Source organism: Molossus molossus, unplaced genomic scaffold, assembly GCF_014108415.1.
Source record: "Molossus molossus isolate mMolMol1 unplaced genomic scaffold, mMolMol1.p scaffold_m16_p_12, whole genome shotgun sequence".
NCBI classification, from domain to species: Eukaryota; Metazoa; Chordata; class Mammalia; order Chiroptera; family Molossidae; genus Molossus; species Molossus molossus.
The window spans coordinates 74,061,211-74,085,270 of NW_023425347.1; the positions used below are offsets into that span (position 1 = coordinate 74,061,211).

Genomic DNA, 24,060 nt, shown 5'->3' on the forward strand with positions numbered 1-24,060 from the left:
AGCAAAAGGGCAAAGTATGTGTAGAAAGTATTATAAGAAAGATATAAAATATCATTGTGTGCAGAGGAAGGAGAGATTGTGTTTTACTGGAACTGTTTGGGAAAGTTTCATGGGTTATGTGGCTTGGCTTTCCGATATTGACAGGCAGGACAAGGTAGAACTGCATTCATTGAACACATACTATTTATTTAGTATTGAGTGCCTACCATGAGCAGGCACAATTCTGGGTGCTGGGGAAATAGCAAACAGACATTCTCTGCTCTCGTGAAGTTTATATTCTGATGAGGGGTGGGCGTGGGTAGTGAGACATGAGATAAGAAGCCTTGGTCAAAAATATGATATAGAGCCCTGGCCGGTTTTGTTCAGTAGTTAGAGTGTTGGCCCGCGGACCAGTGAGTCGTGGGTTCGATTCCATTTAAGGGCATGTACCTTGGTTGCAGTTCGTCCCCAGCCCTGATTGGGGTTGAGTGGGAGGCAACCAGTCGATGTATTCTCTTTCTCTCTCTCTTCCCCTCCCCCCCTTCCTCTCGCTCTCTTCCTCTCTCCCTTCCTCACTATCTGAACAAAAATGGAAAAGTATTCTCAGGTGAGGATTAAAAAAAATAATATAGAAGTGGAAAAGTATCAGGATTGGGTAGTTCATTTTGTCTACTTTGAGTTTTCCCTTTTTCACATTAATTTGCATTATTCATGCCATTCATTGAGAGAGAGTAAGAGCACACCTCTTACTTTGCAAGCATAGAGCTAAGTGTTGGAGGAATAGAGACAGACCCATAGTCTCTCCTTATGAAGCTCTTACTTAAGCAAGAAAGATAAACTGTTAAGGTAGGGTGACTATAATGTTGCTTGTTGTCTCAGTGTAATTAGTAGTTCCCCATTCATTCTCAAAATAGCATTTGGATGATAAATTATGTGGTTATCCTAACGATAAGGGTCTATTAGTTTCTGTTTTTATATTAATTAATGAATAAATGCTCTGTTTGACCTTTTGGACTTTTAAATTTATATTTTAAATAATTTTTTATTTTTCAGTTACAGTTAACATACAACATTATATTAGTTCTCAGGTATATAACCCAGCGATTAGACATTTATATAGTAACTTATGAAATGATCACCCTGATAAATCTATTATCTATCTATCTGACACCATACATGGTTATTACAGTATTATTGACTATATTCCCTATGCTGTACTTTACATCCCCATGACTGTTCTGTAACTACCAATTTGTACTTCTTTAAAAAAAAAATTTATTGTTGAAAGGACTACAGATGTTCCCCCACTTTTTCCCCATTGATCCCCCTCCTCCTTGCTCCCACCCTCCTCCTGCCTTTCCCCCACTATTGTATGTGTCCATTGGTTATGCATATATGCATATAGGTTGTTTGGTTTATCTCTTCCCACTCTTCCTCCCTTCCCTTTGAGGTTCCTCACTCTAACAACCAATTTGTACTTCTTAATCCCTTCACCTTTTTTCACCCATCTTCCCAGTCCCCCTCTCATCTGGCAACCATCAAAATGTTCTCCATGTCTATGAATGTGTTTCTGTTCTGCTTATTTTGTTTTGTTTTTTAGATTCCACATATAAGTGAAATCACATGGCATTTGTATTTCTCTGACGTGTTTCACTCAGTACTATACCCTCTAGGTTAATCCATGTTGTAGAAGGCAAGATTTCATTCCTTTTTGTGGCTGAGTCATATTCCATTGTATATATGCACTACTACTACTTTATCCACCCATCTATTGATAGACACTTATGTTGCTTTCATATATTGGGTATTGTAAATAATGCTGCATTGAACATATGGATGTATATGTCTTTTCAATTTAGTGTTTTGGGTTTTTTGGATAAATACCCCAAAGTGGAATTGCTGGTTTCTTTTTTAACTTTGTTTTAAAGTTTATTTTGTCCGGTATAAGTATTGCTACCACAGCTTTTTTTTTTTTTTTTTTTTTTTTTACTTTAATTTTTATGAAATAATTTTTTTTTAATCCCTTTATTTTCAGTTTGTGTGTCTTTTCATCTGAAATGAGTCTTTTGTCGATAGCATATGTAAGGGTCTTATTTTGTTATCCATTCAGCCACTGTATGTCTTTTGATTGGAACATTTAATTCATTTGCATTTAAAGTAATTTTTGATAAAAATACATTTGTTTCCATTTTATTATTTATTTTCGCCTTTTATTTTTCTTCTTAAAGAAGACCCTCTAACATTTTTTTTTTTTTTTTTTATCATACTGATTTGGTAGTAATGAACTCCTTTAGCTTTTTCTTGTCAGAGAAACTCTTTATCTGTCATTCAATTCTAAATGATAGCTTTCCTAGTTAGAGCATTCTTGGTTGTAGGTCCTTGCTTTTCATCACTTTGAATTTTTTTTTCTTTTCCTTTTTCACTTTGAAATTTCTTGATATTTCCTTCTGAAGTTTCTGTTGAAAAATCACCTGAGATTCTTATGGGAGGGCCTTTGTAGGTAACTAACTGCTTTTCTCTTGCTGCTTTTACAATTCTTTATCTTTAACTCTTGGCACTTTAATTATGATGTGTCGTCGTGTGGGCCTCTTTGGGTTTATCTTGTTTGAAGCTCACTGCCCTTCCTGAACTTATATGTCTGTTTCCTTCACCAGGTTAGGGGAGTTTTTATGTCATTTTTTCAAATAGGTTTTCAATTCCTTGCTCTCCCTCTTCTCCTTCTGGCACCCCTATGATCCGAATATTGGTACACTTGAAGTTGATCCAGAGGCTCCTTAAACTACCCTCATTTTTTTGTATCCTTTTTCTAGTTCTGATTGGGTGTTTTTTGTTTCTGTGTCTTTTCATTTCACTGATTTGATCATCTGCTTCCTCTACTCTACTGTTGATTCCCAGTAAAGTATTCATTTCAAGTTATTTTATTCTTCATTTCTGACTGGTTCTTTTTTATCCTTTTTTTTTTTTATCTTCATTTTTATGTTTTTTATCTCTTTGTTGAAATTTTTACTAAGTTCATCTACTCTTCCCCTAATTTCATTGAGCATCCTTAAATCAATGTTTTGAACTCTGAATCTGGTAGGTTGCTTGTCTCCCAGTCTTGTGTAGTAGGTGTCCTGTAGGGCCCAGTGGTGCAGCCTCTCCAGTCACTCGAGCTGGGCATGCCAGGTGTGCCTTCCGTGTGGGCTGTGTGCACACTCCTGTTGTCGTTGAGCCTTGATTGTTGTTTGCACATCAGTGGGAGGGATTTACCCTCAGGTTGATCTGCTGTGCAGGGGCCTAGACCACAGAACTGGACTTGATTCAGTAGGGCTCTATGCCTGATAAGTCCTCCCCTTGAGTGTGTCGCTAGTAGAGATGGTTGGCTGGTGCTCTGGTGTGGCCTGAAGCTGTCTACCAGGTGTGCTAGCTCTGGGGCCTCCTGGGAAGTGCAGACCAAGATTAGCTGCCTCCTGTGCCCTGTCTGGGGCCACCCATCATGAGCTACAGAGCAAGTCTGCAGATGGCTGCAACTTTTGCTGGGCTTGGAGGTACCCAGGAGAGACCAACCTGTAGATAGACTGGTACTGCTAGTGCCAGGCCTAGGGCTACTTAGCAAGAGGTATAGGGCACGCTGTGGCCAGATGCTGCTTGTTGAAGGTTTGAGAGATTTTAGGAAAATCTGCAGCATGAGCCAAGACAGGCTGTTTGTATGGATAAGCCCTGGAAAGGGCTTGGGAGGACCTGCAAGTTGGGTGGGGGTGGGGGGGTCTCAGAATCACCATGGTGGGGTAAACAATTTGAGCCAGGTTCATGGAGACTCAGATATGGGGCTCACCTACTGTCTAGGGGTGGGGGTGGGGTTCAGCAAAGGAACAGTGGCCTCTGCCAGCACTTTGTCTGGGAGGAAGGTGCCCCTCCAGCCTTTGCCCTGATGCTAGACAATTCAGTTCCTCCCTGTATGTGCCTGGTGCCTTTCATGCTGCTGCCCCAGCTCTGGAGCACAGTGAGTAGGTGAGTTTGAAGAGTAAGTTCATGTATGGGCCCTTTAAGAGGAACACCTGGGACTCCAGCAGCCTTTATCTGACTCAACCTCAATTCCTACTGGTTTTTACAGCCATAACTTATGGGGACTTCTCAGCACTGAAATCCTGGTTGCTGGGGGTGGCTCGTATGGGGCTGGAACCCTTTGCTCCACAGGGCGGACCTCTGTAGACACGTGTGGGTGTGGGTCCAACCTGTTTCAGGTCTCCATGCCTCCTATAAATCTTTTTTTATTTTTTTATTTTATTAATTTGTTGTTCCACTTATTTCTGCATTCACTGGTTGAATCTTCTATGTGCCCTAACCAGGGTATTGAACCCACAACCTTGACATATCAGGACAATGCTCTAACCAACTGATCTACCTGACCAGGGCCCCTCCTACCAGTCTTTATATAGCTTCTTTATATCCTTAGTTATAAGACTTCTGCTCAGCTAGGTTTGAGGTAGTTAAGAATGATACTTGTTCTGTAGTTTAATTGTAATTTTAATGTGGTTGTGAGAAGATGCGAGTACCATATTTACCTGGTTGACCATCTTGACTCAAAGCTCCATCAGTTTAAAAAAAAAAAAAATTTTTAAGCTCTACCTTTTGTATTTTGCTTTTTAATTTGGCTTTGTCTGTTTAGTTCAACCAGAGGATATATGGACTATTTTTTAATGAAGAGTATGCTATCTACTGGAAGCTACTTAGGATAGAAAAAAGCAAAATTAGCTCCATATTGCCTATGGTGGTTTTTTTTTTTTAAGATTGGCAAGCATTTATGCTATTCCAAGGGAACTAGTATCAAGGTATAGAAGAGGGAACTTGGGTCTTAGGCAATTCTTAGTTAAATATTTTGAGAGAATGAGTGCTCCAAATTAGTGCAGTTTATCTCTTTTATCATGTTGATAATCACAAAAACATATTCTTTGTTCATTCTTCTATTACCCTTACCCCCTTTTTAAAACTTAAATCATGTGTCTTGGTTATTTTGTAATGTTATTCATTGCTTGGAGGAACCTGTTATGCTAGAGTAGCGATTCTCAGTGTGTGAGGCCATTTTGGTCAAAACTATGTTCATAATAATACCATCATATCCCTTGCCTTTTTTACTCATTAGTTTTCCAGAGATTACCTGACCTATGATTTTGTTACAGATTGAATGCAGAGTAAGATATGAGAATCTAATGGTTTTCTATTAAACCAAGTATTCAAGCAATTTTTTTAAAACTGTAAAATAATCCCATTCTTCTCACTAAGATTTTTGTTTTGGAGACTGTATTTTTCATACAGAACAATATTTATATTAACATGCAGTTTATTTGTTATTGTAAATTTAAGATGAGCTAATAAATTTTGTGTCTTGGTTTTAATTTCTAATAGGTAAATATTAATAGGTTTATCTCACACAAACAAAAGCTATTTGGGATCCTCAATTACTTTTTAGGGTAAAGGGTCCTGCAACCAAAAAGTTTGAGAGCTATTATGTTAAAGGAAGATTTCATGTCTATCCCAGGAGATATTTCTTTTGAGAAAGGAAAAGATAACTGTCATGATTTGAGTTCCCCCAGAGGTAGATAAGGATTGATCACAGGTAGTTTGAGGGGTGATCCTAGGAAAGGGGAACAATTATCAAGTGAATTACCACTGTGAGCACTGGAGCTCAGCCCCACTGGAAACTCTCGGAGGCAGTTTAGAACTGTGGGGCAATGAGCTGGTATATTTATCAACTCTTACTTATTATTAAGCGAGTGATGCTGCTAGGGACATTAGCTTTTCTGTACTTTTGGCCTGCCCTGCACAGAGCCAATGCAAAGACACCTTTTGTCTTTTCAAGGTGTGTATGGGCATTGCTGTTCTTAAATTAGTAGACTGAAGGTACATTTTTTGGAGTATATCATTTCTTGTAATTCAAAGACCTCTTTTTGGTCACTGCTTAGTGTTTGCCTAAGTGCCTCATTTAAAGTGTGCCCCCCCCCCCTTTTTGCCTCATTAAAGTTTTAAAATAACAATTGGACAAATTTATTACTGTTAAGGAAGTAGTTGAAAAGGCTGTATGTAACTGCTGCTTATGGGTTTCAAAGTCTCATATTTACTGTTTCTGTTGTATGTTCATCACAGGTAAAGTGCTTTGAAAGAATTGTAAATAGAAAATAATGCCCCTGCTAGAAATGTAAAATTTCTGAACAGTGGTGAGGATGGGGTGGTAGGAAAAGAAAATTCTAAAAAAAAACACCCCAAAACAAAAACCCAACTCTTTAGATAGTATTATATTTTACCAGCATTTAATGATCTGAAGTTCCTCTGTTAGTTTAAGAACATAGTCAAATTATGAGGAAAACCAAGTCATGTTACAAAGTCATAAGGTATCACTTTTAAGTACAAGATTTAGAGGAACTACTAATAGCCTGGAAGTTAGGAGACCTAGTTTTAAAGTTATTTGTTATAACTTAGATGTTTAATTTTTCTGGCCATAGTTCTATTATGAGGTCATAGTTTATATATAAATATAAGTGGATTGTCAGCTGTATAGGCCTGGGAGAGGATCTCCCTTCTGAAATCCCACAAGTACAAAGACCCTGAGGTAGAAACTTACTTGGCATGAGGAATAGCAGGAGGCCACTATGGATAGACTAGTGTGTGTGAGGAGGGAAGAGTAGTAGGACTTGATGTTAGAGAAGTAAGTGGTAAGAGCAGGAAGATTGTGTAGGGTCTTGTATGCCTTTGTAAAGACTTGGGTTTTATTTTGAGGGAGGTGGAAAGCCATTGGAGGGATATAAACAAAGCAGTGACATAATGTGATTTATGTATATATATACACACACACACACATTTATATATATATATATATATATATGTATGTATATATATATTTAATCTTCACTCGAGGATATTTTTCTATCTTCAGGTAGAGAGAGAGGGAAAGACAGGGAGAGAGAGAGAAACATCGACATGAGAGGGACACACTGACTGGTTGACTCCTGCATGACCTTGACCAGGGCCGGGGACAAACCACAACTGAAGTCCATGCCCTTGGCTAGAATCGAACCCGGTACTCATTGGTCCACAGGCCGATGCTCTACTGCTGAGCAAAACCAGCCAGGGCATGACTTACATTTTAACAAGATTACTTTAGCTGCTGTGTGGAGTGTAAGCTGTAAAAAGGCAGAAGCAGGGAGATGAAGAGGAAATTGCTGTGGATAGTTTTGCTTAAATCTTCTAATGAATTGTGCAGAAATTATTTGATGGAGTAAAGGCCAGATAGCTCTATAAACTCATTATCCTAAATATACTGGCCTCTGCAAAAAACACATATTCTGCAATTATCCAGCTTTTATTTGGAACAAAGATGGCAGAATACACATTATTTTTTCTTTTAGTTAAGAGCTAAATTGTGCATTATAGTTCAGAGATGATTACAAGTTTAATCAGGAAGATAACTGGAGGGTGAATGGGTAAATAGAAAAGAAGACATTCTTCTAGGAAGGATACTCTGCAGATTGTTGTCTTTGTGCTATTTGTGTCTCAGTTTCTTCCACTGTTACACAGAGTGGTTTTGTGGAGTAAGTGATGGCCCCACTATGTGCCTTCCTTCTCTGAGGCTGAGTGATAAAGGTGTGAGTGAGCAAAGGAAGGAATGCAGTCTACATTCCTACTCTTAGAACTCAGAGTTGAAAAAGCATTTACTTCAGTTTGGCAAACATATACTGGGTGTACATTATGTGGGAAGCACTACATGTTGCCTCTGAGAGATATGTGTAAATAGAATTTTCTGGGAATTTTAAAGTTGAACAAATCCTATTTAATTAGAGAGGTAGATCAGGAAGTATTTCATGAGGGGTGAATGGGTAGGATATAGTTTTTTTTCTTTTGTAACAGTACTTGAGAGATAGTTTATGTACAGTTAATTGAATATTTAAAGTTTATAATTTGAAGAGTTTTTGACATGTGAAATTATCACCAGTGTCACATAAACATCTCCATCACTCCCTTATGTTTCCTCACGTCCCTTTGTAATTCATGCTTCCTTCCATTCTCATCCCCAGGCAACCCTCATCTGAGGAGAACTGGTATCTTAACAATATTGATTATTCCAAGCTATGAAAACATACTCTTTCTCTATTCATTAAGTCTTTGATTCCTCTTGGGAATATATATTTTTTAAGTTTTCAGTGTAGAGGACTTGGATGTTTCCAGTTAAATTTAATCCTGAATATTTTGTTTTTGGATGCTATATACTCTTTCTAAAATCCATTTTCCAGTTGTTTGCTGCTAGTATATAAAAATATAATTAATGTTTGTTTATTAACCTTGTATCCTATAATCTTGTTAGTTCTAAATTGTTTTGAAGATACCTTGGGATTTTTTTGTATAAACAATGATGTCATCTGCAAATAGACAGTTTTCCTGTTCCTTCCCCTCCTCTGCCCTGGCCTCCTACTTTATTGCAGTGACTAGAATCTCCAGTACAGGGTTGAATAGGAGTGGTGAAGTAGGCATCTTTGTCTGTTTTCATTCTTTTGTTTTTGTTTTTGTTTTTCTCACCCGAGGATATTTTTCCATTTTTTGTACAGATAGAGTGGGAGGGAGAGAGAGGAAGGGAGAGAGAGAGAGAAACATCGATGTGAAGGGACACATCGAGTGGCTGCCACCCGCACGACCAACCAGGGCCGGGGACAAACTGCAACCAAAGTACGTGCCCTTAGCGGGAACCGAACCCGGGTCTCTCCGGACCGCAGGCCGACGCTCTAACCGCTGAGCCAAACTGGCCAGGGCTCTTTTTTCATTCTTAAGGAGAAAGTGTTTAGTCTTTCACCCCTAAGTATGACATAAGCTGTAGAGCTTTTGTAGATGCCTTTTTTCAGATTGAGCACATTCTCAAGTAAACCTAGTTTGTGGTATACCTAAAAAGCCAATAGGTAATTTAGAATACTAAAATATATCTAATCTAAAAGAGTGGAATAAAGGAACTAAAAAAATAGAGGTAAAACAAAACAATTTAGATCTAAATCTAACAGTACCAACAGTTGAACTAATATTATGGTCTAAACACGCCAATAAAAAGGCAGAGATTGTCAGAGACACAGAAAAAGCAAGATTTAGCTAAATGTGGTCTAAAAGAGTCATGGCTTCAAATACACAGACACAGATGAGTTGAAAGTAATGCATGGAAATATATATGCCATGCTAACAGTAAGCGTAAGGGTGCAATGACTATATTAATATAAGATAAAACAGACTTTTAAGACAGTATATCAGAAATTTTAAAAACATTTGATAAAGGAATAATTGAAGAAATACCAAATATAAATGTGAATGTGACTAACAGAGCTTCAAATACATGAAGCAAAAGCTGATAAAAATCAGTAAAGAACATTGGAATACATTATGAAATGCCTTGATCTAATTGATATTAGAGAACACTACTAAAAAACTATAGAATGCCTATTCTTTTCAAGTGCACACAGTCACCAAGATATAGCACATGTTGAGCTACAAAACGAGTCTCAGTAAATACTAAAGGTTGAGTAATTTGCATGAAATCACACAACACAGGTTGGCCTCTTCTTACCAGTAGGAATTAGTGAGAATGAAATAGTGAAACAGTAGTCTGTACTGCGATGACTGAGTTGAAGTAGAGGAACATGAGATTTGTAGCTTTCTAAAGTAATCTTGTGTTACTTTAGCTATACCAAATTGAAGCACAGACTCTGTAGTTCTTCCACTTGTATTTCTGAAGTCCTTTTGTATTTTCACCTCATTCTCAATGTGTACCCAGCACCCAAGTGCTAGATTCTACCTTCTAGGGATGACCCTTGTCTTTTCCGTTTTTTATTTCAATCAAGATGCCTGTTCCCTATCCTTGTAGATTACCAGATTAAAAAAAAAACTTAGGTTGAAGAATTAAGTGATAAATAGATTAATCTTAGAAATGTGTCTCAGTGAAATTGCTCTTTCTCATTCAATATGATCCTTAAAAATAAATGTTCAGTTGGGATCATGTGTGGGACAAATATTTTTTGCCAGAGAGGGAATGTACACAGCTAACATCATAGCCATATATTGTTTATATCTGCCCATCTTTAACTTTCAGCATTGAAGTTAAACTTTCTTGAAGACTCACCAAAGCAGTAAAAATGGTCTCTTATGAGAGAGAGAGAGAGGGAGGGAGGGAGGGAGGGAGGGAGAGAGAGAGAGAGAGAGAGAAATTGTCACAATATCCAAATTCTAAATGTACAAAACCATCTATATTGATTTTCACATCTATGCTGGCTTTATAAATAGTGCATTATTACACTGTTTATAACGTTGCATTATTTAGTATATCGTTCAGTTGCACTAATAGACAGAGGAAGAAAAAAACAACTGAGAGGCCTAAACTAGAGAGATTTATTTTTCTCAGATAAAAGTTCGAGCTCATAATGGATGGGATGGATAACCAGCTCTGTTCCACAAGGTCATTCAGATGTCCATGTTCCTTCTAATGTTGTCTTTCCAGTGTTCCCAGTGATTTAAGTTCATTTTCAGAAACAAAGTGCAAAATTAAATGATGGGGAATTTGATGAAATACCTTCAAATTGTGTTAAAAGTTGCTGGATATATGAGCTAATAATTATTTATTTTGTTCTTATATTTTAGGCCTCAACTCCATATAGCATAGATTCAGATTCTTTGGGAATGGAGTGTATTATTTCGGGAAGTGCCTCTCCAACTCTGGCAATCAACACTGTGACTAACAAAGTAATTACATTTTTTAAAACACTTGAAATGTCATTGAGTAATACATTTAATTTGCCTTTATAATAACAATAGAGTTCTATATGGTTGAATTTAAAGATTATATAAATTTGGCTAGCCCATATATGGCAGCTTGAAAGCTAAATCTACAGTGTTCTGAGGTATACACAAACTAGAAAAAAATACTTCTCTGGAGAAATTGAAGAAGCTTATTGGGAAGTTCTATATTAAATTCTTGACCCACCAGTTCTCATTGATAGACTTTTGGAGTCAGCATTTTATTGTATCAATTTGTTTCAAAATCATTCCTCTAAATATATGGGAAAAAAATTATCAAATTTCCAGAGAGTCAACAGAATCAAACTCAATAATTTGGGAAAACTCATAGAGTTCATTGAACAGTAGTCAACTTGTTTTAAGATGTTCAAGTCTAGTGACATACCCAGAAATAGTATGTGGCAGTTTGCTGCATTTTTCTTTTTTTGAAACAAGTCAAAACTTTGTGCCAACTATTTAGCTGCCTAGTGGGATACATACGTCTCTTCTTTTCTTTACAAGGTAATTTTTTTTTTTTTTTTTGCATTTATCTTCAGATAGAGTGGGAGGGAGAGAAGGAGGAAGTGAGAGAGAGAGAGACATATCGATGTGAGAGAGACACATCGAGTGGTTGCCACCCACACGATCCCAACCGGGGCCGGAGACAAACTGCAACCGAGGTATGTGCCCTTAGTGGAAACCGAACCCGGGATTCTCCGGTCCACAGGCTGAATCTCTAACCGCCGAGTCAAACCGGCCAGGGCACAAGGTAATTTCTTAAATCTTGTGTCTCAAAACCCTAAAAAGGCTCCGGGAGGTTCATAAAATCACTCAGTCCTATGTATACAACTATTTCCTCCCTTACTAGACCATAAGCACCTTGCAGCTATACATTTCTCACACTCATGCTCATACTCTCTTTTTTCCTTGCTTTTACCCTCTCCTTCTGTCTTTGTTGCTTTCACTTGCTCTTGCTTTATCTTTGTCTCTCACTGTTCTACTTGCTTATGACACACACAAACGCAAACATATACACAATTGCACTAATATAGTATACATAGGAATTTTTGTTTACAGGAAGATAATGAATAAACAGAAGATATTATAATCAGAGTGACTAATCAGATTTCCAATTTAGAAAGGAAACTGGTAGCTGACATGTAATGATTTTTTTCCAAATACAATCTGTGGAATGATTTAATCAGAATCGTGTGTGTGTGTGTGTAAGGGATGTAATTCCCAGATTCCATTATAGACCTATCAAATAAGTTACTTTATCCTTGGGGATAAGGCCCAGGAATCTGTACTTTAAAACATCATCACTAATGATGCCCAGCTAGACTTGAGAATGTCTGGTAAAGCAAGTGGGTTGGAATCAGAAATATCCAATACTAGTCTTTGCAGTAGTCCAAGTAGGGCATAGTGAGGCCTGTCAATAGATGGGTTTAACAGATTAGACACATTAGATGAGAGATTAGTGAACTGCAAGATAGATCAATGGAAAATACACAGATCGAAACACAAATATAGAAAAAAGAACAATGGAAAATTCAGAAAAGCTTAAGAGAGAAATGGGATGTGGGGGAAGGTCTAACAAATTTGGCAGTAAAAAGGAATAGAGGAGAAGCAATGCTTTAATTTTGGTGTTGTTGTTAATCCTTACCTGAGGATATTCTTCCATTGATTTTTAGATAGAGTGGAAGGGAGAAAGAGAGAAACATCGATTGGCTGCCTCCCACATGACCCCTACCAGGACTGGGGATCATACTTAACCCAGGCATGTGCCCTTGACCGGAAATTGAACCCATGACCCTTTGGTCTGTGGGCTGATGCTCTAAGTGCAGAGCTAAACCGGCCAGGGCACAATGTTTAAAAAAATTATTTGTATCCTCACCTGAGGATATGTTTCCACTTATCTTTAGACAGATTAGGAGGGAGGGGGAGAGAGACAGAGAGACAGAGAGATAGAGAGACAGAGAGAAACATTAATGTGAGAGAGAGACATCGACTGGTTGCCTTCCGCATGACCCCAACCAGGGCCGGGGAAGAACCGCAACTGAGGTACATGCCCTTGGCCAGAATCAAACCCAGGTCTCATTGGTCCGTGGGCCAACATTGTAACTGCTGAGCCAAACTGGCCAGGGCACAATGTTGTTCTTTTTTTTTACATGAGGAATTTTATTTTTTTTTATTTTACCAGGGCACAATGTTTTAATTTTTTTAAACTGAAATACAGATTCAAGAAAGTTCTGAGAACCCCAAGCAGGATTAATGAAAAGAAAACCTTATTAGGCAAATCAAAATCAAACTGCTATAAAACAAAGATAAAGAAAAAATTTTTAAATCAGAGGATAAAAACACAACTTCAAAGGAGCAACAGTAAATCAGACACCAGAATGAAAATTTTGAAGTGCTGAAAGGAAATACCTGCCAATCCAGAATTCTACAGTTAAAATATCTGTGAAAAATGGTCAATTAAGTAATTTTTTTTTTAATCCTCACCCAAAGATATTTTTCTATTTATCTTCAGATGGGGGCCGGGGGGAAAGAAACATCGACATGAGAGAAACACATCGATTGGTTGCCTCCCACACAACCCCAACCAGGGTCAGGGACCAAACGGCAACTGAGGTATGTGCCTTTGTCCAGAATTGAATCCGAGACTCTTTGGTCCACGGGCCAACGCTCTAACCTCTGAGCCAAACCAGTCAGAGCTCAACAAAGTAGGTTTTTACAAAAACAAAATCTGAGAGAATATGTTACTAGTACACCAGTATTAAAAGATTAAAGGGAGGTTAATTTTTCAGACAGAAGGAAAATTATCTTGTGCAGGAAAGAATGAAGAACACAAAAAGAGTATATATATATCAGTAAATCTAATGTCTTGAGTGTTTCAAACCGTAACAGTGCCGTTATATAAACACAATCCCTTCAAGTCTAAAATGCTGTAGAAGGTAAAATACATGACAGTACTAGTATAAGGCAGGAGAAAATATATGTAGTTAATGTTTGTATTGCATGGGAAGTGGTAAAACTGCTAAGTTTAGGACATGTTGTTAAATCTAGAGAAGTTGTTCTTAATGCTGCAGCATACATCAGAATTATTAATAGGGCTGTTAAAACCCATATGGTTGCCCTGGCTGGTTTGGCTCAGTGGTTAGAGTGTCCGCCTGAGGACCAAAGAGTCTCGGGTTCCATTCCGGTCAAGGGCACTTAACTCGGTTGCGGTTCGGTCCCTGTCCTTGGAGTCATGCGGGAGGCAACCAATCGATGTCTCTCTCACATTGATATTTCTCTTTCTCTTTCCCTCCCTCCCTCCCTGTCTGAAAATAAAAGGAAAAAATCCTCGGGTGAGGATTTTAAAAACCAAAACTAAAAGCCTATATTGTTGCCTGACCCAGTCACCCCACCCCTGCTCTAAGAATTTCTGATTTAGTAGGTCTGGATTGGGTTCTTAAAATTTACATTTCTAACAAGCTTTTAGATACTGGTTATGTTTCTGGTCTGAGTTCCATACCTTATGAACCACTGCTCTAATTTACTATAGGAAAAGTAAAAGAATATATAGCAAGTAAGGAAAAATAATAAATTCTTGGTTAATTCAAAAACAGGCAAGAAAGGTAAAAAAAAAAATTAACAAAGACATGGAAACACAGGAAAACAAATAATATTTAAATCTAATTATGTTAATAAATACATTAAATGCAAATGCACTAAATATTTCATTTAAAAGCCAAAGATTATAAGACTGGACGAGAAAAAATCCAATTATGTGCTGCTTATAAGAGATATATTTTAAATGAAAGGGCAATACATTGCAAAAAACATGTATTATGAAAAAGGATCATTTCAATAAGAAATTTTAACAATGCTAGTAATAGCCTCAAAAGTTGACAGAACTAAAAGGAGAAATGGACAAATTCTTCACCAAAGAGGTAGATTTGAATATATCTCTCTAAATTCATAGAAGAAGCGGATCAAAATCAAAACACAGCAAATCAAATATGATTTAAGGTACATAATATTTGAACCACAAAATTAGAGAATTTGACCCACTTGATACATAGAGAATGTTATACCTGACAGTTGCAGAATGTAAATACACACACACACATATATTTTTTTAATCCTCACCTGAGGATATTTTTTCTATTTATCTTCAGATAGAGTGGGGGAGAGAGAGGAACACTGACGTGAGAGGGACACATCAACTGGTTGCCTCCTGCACAACCCTGACCAGGGCCGAGGACGAACCACAACTGAGATACATGCCCTTGGCCAGAATCGAACCCGGGACTCATTGGTCCACGGGCTGACACTCTACCTCTGAGCCAGACCGGCCAGGGCCAGAATATACATATTTTAAGTACATGTAGAATATTTACCAAAATTGATCATGTAATACAGTTAATGCTAGACCATAAAGGAAGTCTCAGTAAATTTTGGAAGACCAACATCCTACAGTATATATTTCCCAAAAAAGTAGAATTAAGGTAGAAATAGTAGCAAATCGATAATCAGAAAAATTCACCAAGTTTGCCAATTTACCAATATAGTTATAAATAACCCAGGGGTCAAGGAAGAATTATAATAGAAGTTAGATAATACTATGAATTGATACAAAGCAAAAATATGAAATATCAGGACTTGTAGAATGCAATTAAAGTATTAGCCTTAAATGCATGAACTAGAATAGATCAAAGATGGAATATTAACAATTTAAGTATCTAGAAAAAGAAGAACTAAATCTGAAAAAGGAGGTAATAAAACTAAGAGAATTCAGCAAAGTAGCCACATATATAGTAGCAAAATTCAACAAGTGAGGTTGGTTCTTTATAAAGATTCATAAAGTTGATAAGGGACTTTCATTTCCACCAAGGTAGAATAACAAGGTCTAGATTTACTTTGCTACCAGAATCAACTTAAAATATATACATACATACACACACACATGACATGATGGTTTTTAAGAAATTAGACCATTTCTCAGTGACCCCTGAGAAATGGTAAACAAATAAAGCGAGCCCTGCGATTGTTGTAGCTTATTGCCTGGATAAAGTTTTCAGGGTACAGTGGTCTCCTTGAGTTGAGGAGGTGGAGGTGGAAGATCATGGAATCCAAGGTGGCTAGAATTCTTAGGGCAGCATACCACAGAGGAGAGAGCAGCAACAGACAGAATTCTAGAGATACACAGAGAATGCCCCTTGCAACTGGGTATTTCTTGGTGCATGATAAGTAAGCTACCAGAGTCTAGGAAAAGAACCACCTAAAAGATTATTGTAGACAATTGTTGAGACTCATATAGGACCAGGCATGGTTACTGTTTTCCACCAGAGTGACATATTTCATAATTCACAGGCTATTAGGTTTTTGCCTCAGTGGAACAAAATTAGCCCTAGATGAAAATAAAATGCTGCTTATCTTACCTAAATACCTTAAAAGCCAAACCCCAAAGGATCTAACTTTTTAAGTAATTTGATTTTTAAAATTGAACTTTTTTTTCAGATATAATTCAGAGACCATAAAATTCACCCTTTTTAAGTTTACAGTTGAGTGGTTTTTGGTGTATTCATAAGGTTGTGCAACCATTAACTACCATCTAATTTCAAAATGTCATTACCACCCAAAAAACCCAGTACCTATTAAAATTCATTCTCTATTTCATCCATTCCTTGATAATTATTAATTTACTTTCTAACTCAATGGATTTGCCTATTTTGGACATTTTATATAAATGGAATCATATATATGTGATCTTTTTATGCCTAGCTTCTTTCATGAAACACATTTTCAAGGTTCATCCATGTTATAGCATGTATCAGTACTTCATTTCTGTTGTCAAATAATTTAACTGTGTCCCAGAGTGAAGTTCTAGAACATTTATAGGAACACAAAGATATTCAGCACTTAAGGTAAAATTCACAAATTTTACTGGATGGTCTGGCATCCAGTAAAAAAAATTACCAGGCAAATAAGTAGTAAAAAGCAACCCCTAATGAGAAGAAAATTAATCAGAATTCACCCAGAAATGACAGGGATGATAAAAAAATTAGTAGAAAAAGACGTTAAAACAATTATAAGCCAGAATATGGGAACAATTCAAGTGTCCATTAGTGGATAAATAGGTGTGTGTGTGTGTGTGTGTGTGTGTGTGTGTGTGTGTGTGTAAGTAATGCATATACAATAGAATATTAGCCATGAGAAAGAGGGAAATCCTGCTATTTGTGGCAACTTGGATGGATCTTGAGGGCATTGCACTAAGTGAAATAAGTCAGGCAGAGAAAGACAAGTACTGTATGATACCACTTATATGTGGAATCTCAAAAGGCCTAACTCATAGAAACAGAGTAAAGGTAGTTACAGGAGGGGGGGGGGGGGGCGGTATAGGGAGATGTTGGTCAAAGGGTACAACTTTCAGTTATAAGATGATTAAGTTTTTGGGATCTAATGTATAGCATAATGATTATAGTTAGTAATACTGTATTATATACATGAAAGTTGCTAGGAGAGTAGATCTTAAATGCTCTCACCACAAAAAAGAAATGGTAATTATGTGAAGTGATGAAGGTATTAGCTAATGCTACAGTTGTAATTATTTTGCGATATGTAAGTATACCGAATGAACACATTGTACATTTTAAACTTACACAGTTTTATATGGCAATTATATCTCAATAAAGCTGGGAATAAAAAGTTACAACTATTCCATGGAGAAGCTAAAAGACAGGTTGAACATGTGTGTAGATTCATGTAATACATGAAAAACCAAAATTAAACTCCGGGGAAATAAAAGTCATGTCTGAGCCCTGGTCTATGTGGCTCAGTTGGTGGGATGTCATCCCATTCACTGAGAGAGGTTGCCAGTTTGATTCTTGGTCTGAGCACGCCTGGGTTGCAGGCTCGATTCCCAATAGGGGGACGTGCAGGAAGCAGCCCTTCTATGTTTCTCTCTCTTTTTCTACCCTACTTTCTCTAAAGTCAATTAAAAAAAATTTTTTTAACACATTCTTTAAAAAAATTATGTCTGGCCCTGGCTGGTTTGGCTCAGCGGTTAGAGCGTTGGCCTGCAGTCAGAGAGACCCAGATTTGGTTCCCGCCAAGGGCATGTACATTGGTTGCAGTTTGTCCCCGGCCCTGGTTGAGTTGTGTGGGAGGCAGCCACTCGATGTGTCACTTTTTTTTTTTTATCCTCACCCGAGGACATTTTCCCATTTTTTTTCAGGTAGAGTGGGAGGGAGAGAGAGGAACAGAGAGAGAGAGAGAAACATCGATGTGAAAGGAACACATCGAGTGGCCACCACCCGCACGACCGACCAGGGCCGGGGACAAACTGCAACCGAGGTACATGCCCTTAGCGGGAACCGAACCCGGGTCTCTCCGGACCGCAGGTCAATGCTCTAACCGCTGAGCCAAACTGGCCAGGGCTCGATGTGTCACTTTTACGTCGATGTTTCTCTCTCCCCCTCTCCCCCTCTCCCCCTCCCCCCTCTCCCCCTCTCCCCTTCTCTCTCCCTCCCACTCTATCTGAACAAAAAATGGAAAAATGCCCTCAGGTGAGGATTAAAAAAATGTATGAGTTGAAAAATAAGCTTAACAGGATTAATAGATTAGACATTGTGGAAGGAAAAGTTAGTGAGTTTGAAGATAGAGCAATTAAATGATCCAAAATGAAACACACAGAAAAGATGAAAAAAAGTAAATAGAGCATTAGTGAGCTGTGGGACAACTTCAGGTAGCCTTATGTTTTTGTAATTGAAGTTCCTAATGGAAATTTGTCCTTACACAAATGAATAACTACATGGGTTTATATAAAAAAAAAATTTTAACTTAAATCTCTTTAAACTATTGTTTTAAAGCAAGAATATGGGTTTATAACATAGAAGTAAAATACAGGGTGGGGCAAAAGTAGGTTTACAGTTGTGAGTACACAAAACAGAATTTATTCTTATATTCTTATTTATTCATTGTATTTTGCATGTGAACAACTGTAAACCTACTTTTGCCCTACCTTGTACATGACAACAGTAGTGTTCAGGCAAGGAGAGGAGAAATGGAAGTATTATGAAGGAGAAAGCATTAAGTTTGGGAAGGTGGAAGTGAAACTATCATTATTCACAGATGACATGTTTGTTTATAGGAAAATTTTAAAGAATCTGCAGATAAACTTTTAGAATTAATAAGTGAATTTAGCAAGGTTTTAATATAAGATTAATGTTTGATTTTAGAAATTAAGGGTATTTCTGTATACTAGTCATAGATAATTAGAAAATAAAGTAAAAAAGGTAATACTTATATTAGCATTCAAAAATACCACATACCTAGGATTAAATGAAAGATGAACTCTCTCCAGTGAAAACTCTAAAAAAAATTACTGAGGTAAAACAAAGGAGATATAAATTAATGGCTGTGTACTTTCTATTTCTCCTGAATTGATCTACAGATTTAATATGGTCCCTAATATATAAATAGGAATCCAAATGCCAAACAGTAGTTGAAGAAAATATTGTAAAAGATAAGAGGGTTTATGCTTCTAAATATCGAGAGAGACTTATGGACCAGAATTCAGTGATATCTTTCAACAACTGTTGCTGGGTTAATGGAAAATCAGATTTTTCATTTACAAAAGTCAATTTCAGATATAAGTATAAATGATAAAACAGTTAAGTTCTCAATTGCTTGAAAAAATGATTTTAAAAAACAGAATGAAGGAAGTAATAAAGATTAAGAACTGATATTAATGCAATAGAAAACAAAGGTATGTGTAATCCTTTAGCTAAATATACTGCAGGACAGAAAAGGATATACATTGTATGATAACATTTATACTTAGTTAAAAAATAGGAAAATCATTCAGTAGTGTTAGGAGTCGGGATAGTAGTTACCTGTGATAGAAGAATGAGGATAGATAATGACTGGTTGATGAATGATGATAAGAGTGTGTGAGTGGGTCTTATGGAGTGCTAGTAATGGTTTATATCATTGGTTCTGTAGTGTGTGAACTACCCTTTTAGGGATTCTTTGAGGTCAAAATTATTTTTATGATAATATTTAAATATTATTTACCTTCTCCTTTCGTATTTTCTCTGATGCAGCAAAAGCAATAATTTGCAAACATAAGCGCAAATCAAGGCAGTGTGCCTTTTAACTACTGGGTATTCTTCACTGCCACACACTTTGGATTTTTTATTGAAAAAATAATAGTTTTACTTAATATCTGTAAAGCAGGAAACATTATTAAGTTGTGACCTTTAAGTATACATCTTTTAAATATTCTGTGTGATGACATGGGAAGTATGCATAAAGCACTTATACTACATATTGAAGTACAAAGGTTGCTTCAAGGAAGAGCATTTGTGTGATTTTTTGAGTTGGAGGTTGAACTAACTGCTTTGTTCATGGATCATTGTTTTTACTTGAAAGAACAATGGAAACTATTTAAATTTGTGAATTTGGCAGAAGTTTTCTTGAAAATGTACAGTGAGTCTGTCACTTCAGGGAAAATGATTGACAATATCTCTTGCCAATGATAAAATAGGAGCTATTTAGCAAAAAATAGAAGTTTGGAAAACTTATATCCACCATGGCAAGTCTCTACGGTCTTTATAGACTTAACAGACTATTCTAATGAAATTATTGGTAATGTTAGTTAATGTGATGTTTTGATGTTCCATAATGAAATGTGTCAATATTTGGAAGATCTGCATAACTTAGTGAACCATTATTTCCATATAACGAATGCATAATGTTACAAAATCATGTATTGCTAAATGATTCATTCAAAGTACAATGTAGAACAGTGGATTTTAATGTAACAGTATGAAAAATTTATTGATATGGTTTCAAATTCCACATTGTAACTACTCTTTTTTTTTTAATCCTCGCCCCAGGACATTTTTCCATTTTTTTTTTCTTCTTCTTTATCTTCACCTGAGGACATTTTCCTGCGTTTATCTTCAGATAGAGCAGGAAGGAGAGAGGAAGGGAGAGAAACATCGGTGTGAGACAGACACACCTAGTGGTTGCGACCTGCACGACCCAACCAGGGCCGGGGACAAACTACAACCGAGGCACAAACTACAACCGAGGCACGTACCCTTAGTGGGAACTGAACTCAGGTCTCTCTGGACCACAGGCCAACGCTCTAACCTCTGAGCCAAACTGGCCCATAGGTTAATTTTTTTTTTCTTTTAAATGAAATTTACACTGGAAGTATGTACCAGAAAAAAAAAGCCTTTGCCAGTTTTCTTTTTTCCTTCCCATTTATTTTTATACACAAGTTCCACCCCTTATCCAACCCGTTCAGTGGATGCCTGAAATCACTGATAGTACCGAACTCTATATGTACTGTTTTTTCCTATGCATATATACTAATAAAGTTTAACTGATAAATTAGGTACAGTACGAGATTAATAATAATAAAATAGAACAATAATAACAATATACTTGAATAAAGTTAACAGTGTGCTATATAGCCCTTCATGTCTAATGCATAAATAGGGTGGGGCAAAAGTAGGTTTACAGATGTGAGTATGTGGAACCCAGAGTTTATTCTTTATTATTTATTAGTTATTGTATTATTTTCTATATGAACAATTGTACACTTTTCCAATTCTGTATTAGCATATTATTGTTACTTTATTTTAAAAAAATGTTTTCCCCTTTATTGGTTTTAGAGAGGAAGGGAGAGGGGGAGAGAAAGAGAAACATCAATGAGAGAGAACATTGATTGGCCTCCTCCTACATGCCCCCCACTGGGGATTTGGCCCACAACCTGGGCATGTGCCCTGACTGGGAATCGAACTGGTGACCTCTTGGTGCATGGGTTGATGCTCAACCACTGAGCCACACCAGCCGAGCATATTATTGTTATTTTTAAAAATTAGATCACGTATCTGTGATTTTTGCAAATATGTTGGATAGTTGAATTTCTAATTTTCAGTGTTATAAACATTGATATTTATGAATTTAAAATTTTTTTGTGTGTTCTTTTTTTGATACCTAAGATTTTGATAGAGAACAGCAGTTTTTCTTAAAGCTTGAATAAAAATAAATTTGAAGTTTACTGTAATCCTCTTACCAAATGTTGATGACCTAATTATATCTGGAAGTAAAGTGGATTTATATATCTCTGGATAGGACATGCCCTGTAGTTTGAGAGCAGATTATTTTATAGTGAACATGGAGGTAGCAGTGAAGGGCATGGAATTGGGGTAGGTAGGCACCAAAGGAAAGATCACTAACATTTTGTTTTGCCATATCCCAGCTAGTTATACTTTTGTAGAGTTGCTTTAAAAGTACTCTTTGTACTAGGAACTGCTTATTCAAATGTTGTTTCTCTTTTCAATCTAGGTAACATTGTACAACACTGATCAGGATGGTAGTGATAGCCCACGCAGTAGCCTTAACAACAGTCTCTCAGACCAGAGTTTGGCATCTGTTAATTTGAACAGTGTTGGAAGCGTGCATAGTTATACACCGGTAAGTTTTGATGAAGTTAATTTTTTTGTGAGTACTCATTTAATGCTTAAAACGAAACCAAACGTAATCGAAATGCCAATAAAAAGTGAAAATGTGTATTTTTCACTGATCAGTTAGCTTAGATAAGTAGAGCAGATTTCTACCTTGATAATGTTTTAATTGGGTACTTATATTTTACCAAGTTAGATAGAAATATGTAGTTGTGTACTATGTTATTATATATTTTGGTTTACTTTACTCCATGTGTTCTATGTCCAAGTGATGGGCAGTTGGAATAGGAGAGAGATTATACCTCAGGTTAGCAAAGCTACATTTGATGATATTTTAGAGTCCTTGGTAAAAGACCCTAGAGGATGTATGTGTAAATCACCTTATTTTTCATTTGTACCTTTGAGAAGGGGCTTCTACAAACTGCAAAGGTCAGGATGACCTAGTACCAAATTTGTTAGCCTGTCTTGTATTTTCAACTTTTGTCTGGAAAACAAAGCTGTGTGATAAAGGGACCTGTGTGAGTATTCTTGCTCCTGTGCTGATTTGGTTACCTATTATACGAACATGGCCCTTGGGTTGTATGATACTTCTTTTCAAGTCATCTGTTAACTATCCTCCCCAGTAGACAGAACAGAACCCAAGAGCCATACACTACACTGTTATTGGTATAAATATGATGTCACCAGATCACTCATGAGGATGAGTAAATACACAAAAACTTATACAGGACAAATATATGAAGTGGGGAACTGAAATAAGAAAATAACACAAGGGAAACAAAACACTCAGCAGAAGTAAAATTTCTATTGAATGTAGATAAAAAGAAATGTGATTCTATAAAGCTGTTATCAGTGCTCTGGGGGAAAGGGAATTAAAATGTTCTCCCAGAATACAGAAGAAATAGATAAAGAAATAACAGTTATATAAAAGAAGAGAATAGATATGGAGAACTGAGAATTCTTGGTGTCCCTGAAGAAGAATAGTGGCTACAGAAACAGTCTTCAGAAGAAATAGAGATTAAAAGGACTACCGAGGGGCCCTGCTGGTATGGCTCAGTGGTTGAGCATCAACCCATGCATCAAGAGGTCGCCAGTTCGATTCCCGGTCAGGGCATATACCCAGGTTGTGGGCCAAATCCCCAGTGGGGGGCATGCAGGAGGAGACCAGTCGATGTTTTCTCTCATTGATGTTTCTATCTTTCTCCCTCTCCTTTTTTTTCCTCTCTCAAAAAATCAATGAAGAAAAAAAAATTTTTTTTAAATAAAAATAAAAGGGCTACTGAGTTCTTGAGAAAGTTAATGGGGAAAAAAAACCTGTATCTAAACACATCATAAAATAAAAAATGCTCTGGCCAGTTTGGCTCATCAGTTAGAGTGTCAGCCCACAGACCAAAGAGTCATGGGTTCTATTCCAGTCAAGGGCACATACCTTGGATGCGGTTCGGTCCCCAGCCCTGGTTGAGGTCATGCGGGAGGCAGCCAGTCGATGTTTCTCTCTCTCTCCCTCTTCCCCTCCCTTCCACTCTATCTGAAGATAAATAGAAAAATATCCTTGGGTGAGGGTTTAAATAAATAAATAAACAAACAAACACACACATTATGACAGATTTTGAAATTTCAGAAGTATTCATAAATACTCTTGGAGAAGAAATAAGATGCATTCAAAGAAACACAAATCATACTTCTCTTTCATAATACCAAATGCCAGAAGATAATGAAACACTTGTTGCAGAATTTTAGGGGATAGATTTGGAATTATAAATATTATGCTTAGCCAAATTCTCAATCATATGTGATGCAAGAAGAAAGACATTATAGAGAGCTTAGAAAGCATTCT

General features: G+C 36.9%; 1 protein-coding gene across 5 annotated transcripts in view; it reads left to right on the forward strand.

Moving 5' to 3' along the window:
• The window catches only part of FOXJ3 (forkhead box J3), a 127,579-nt gene that overhangs the window by 86,057 nt on the left and 17,462 nt on the right, over positions 1-24,060 (forward strand). For 3 of the 5 annotated variants that reach the window (XM_036255771.1, XM_036255769.1, XM_036255772.1), the window contains 2 exons: positions 10,621-10,722; positions 22,105-22,233. In XM_036255771.1, coding sequence (XP_036111664.1) covers positions 10,621-10,722; positions 22,105-22,233 — 231 coding nt within the window. The remainder of the gene's footprint in view (positions 1-10,620; positions 10,723-22,104; positions 22,234-24,060) is intronic. The other 2 variants (XM_036255774.1, XM_036255773.1) reach the window with 1 other exon arrangement.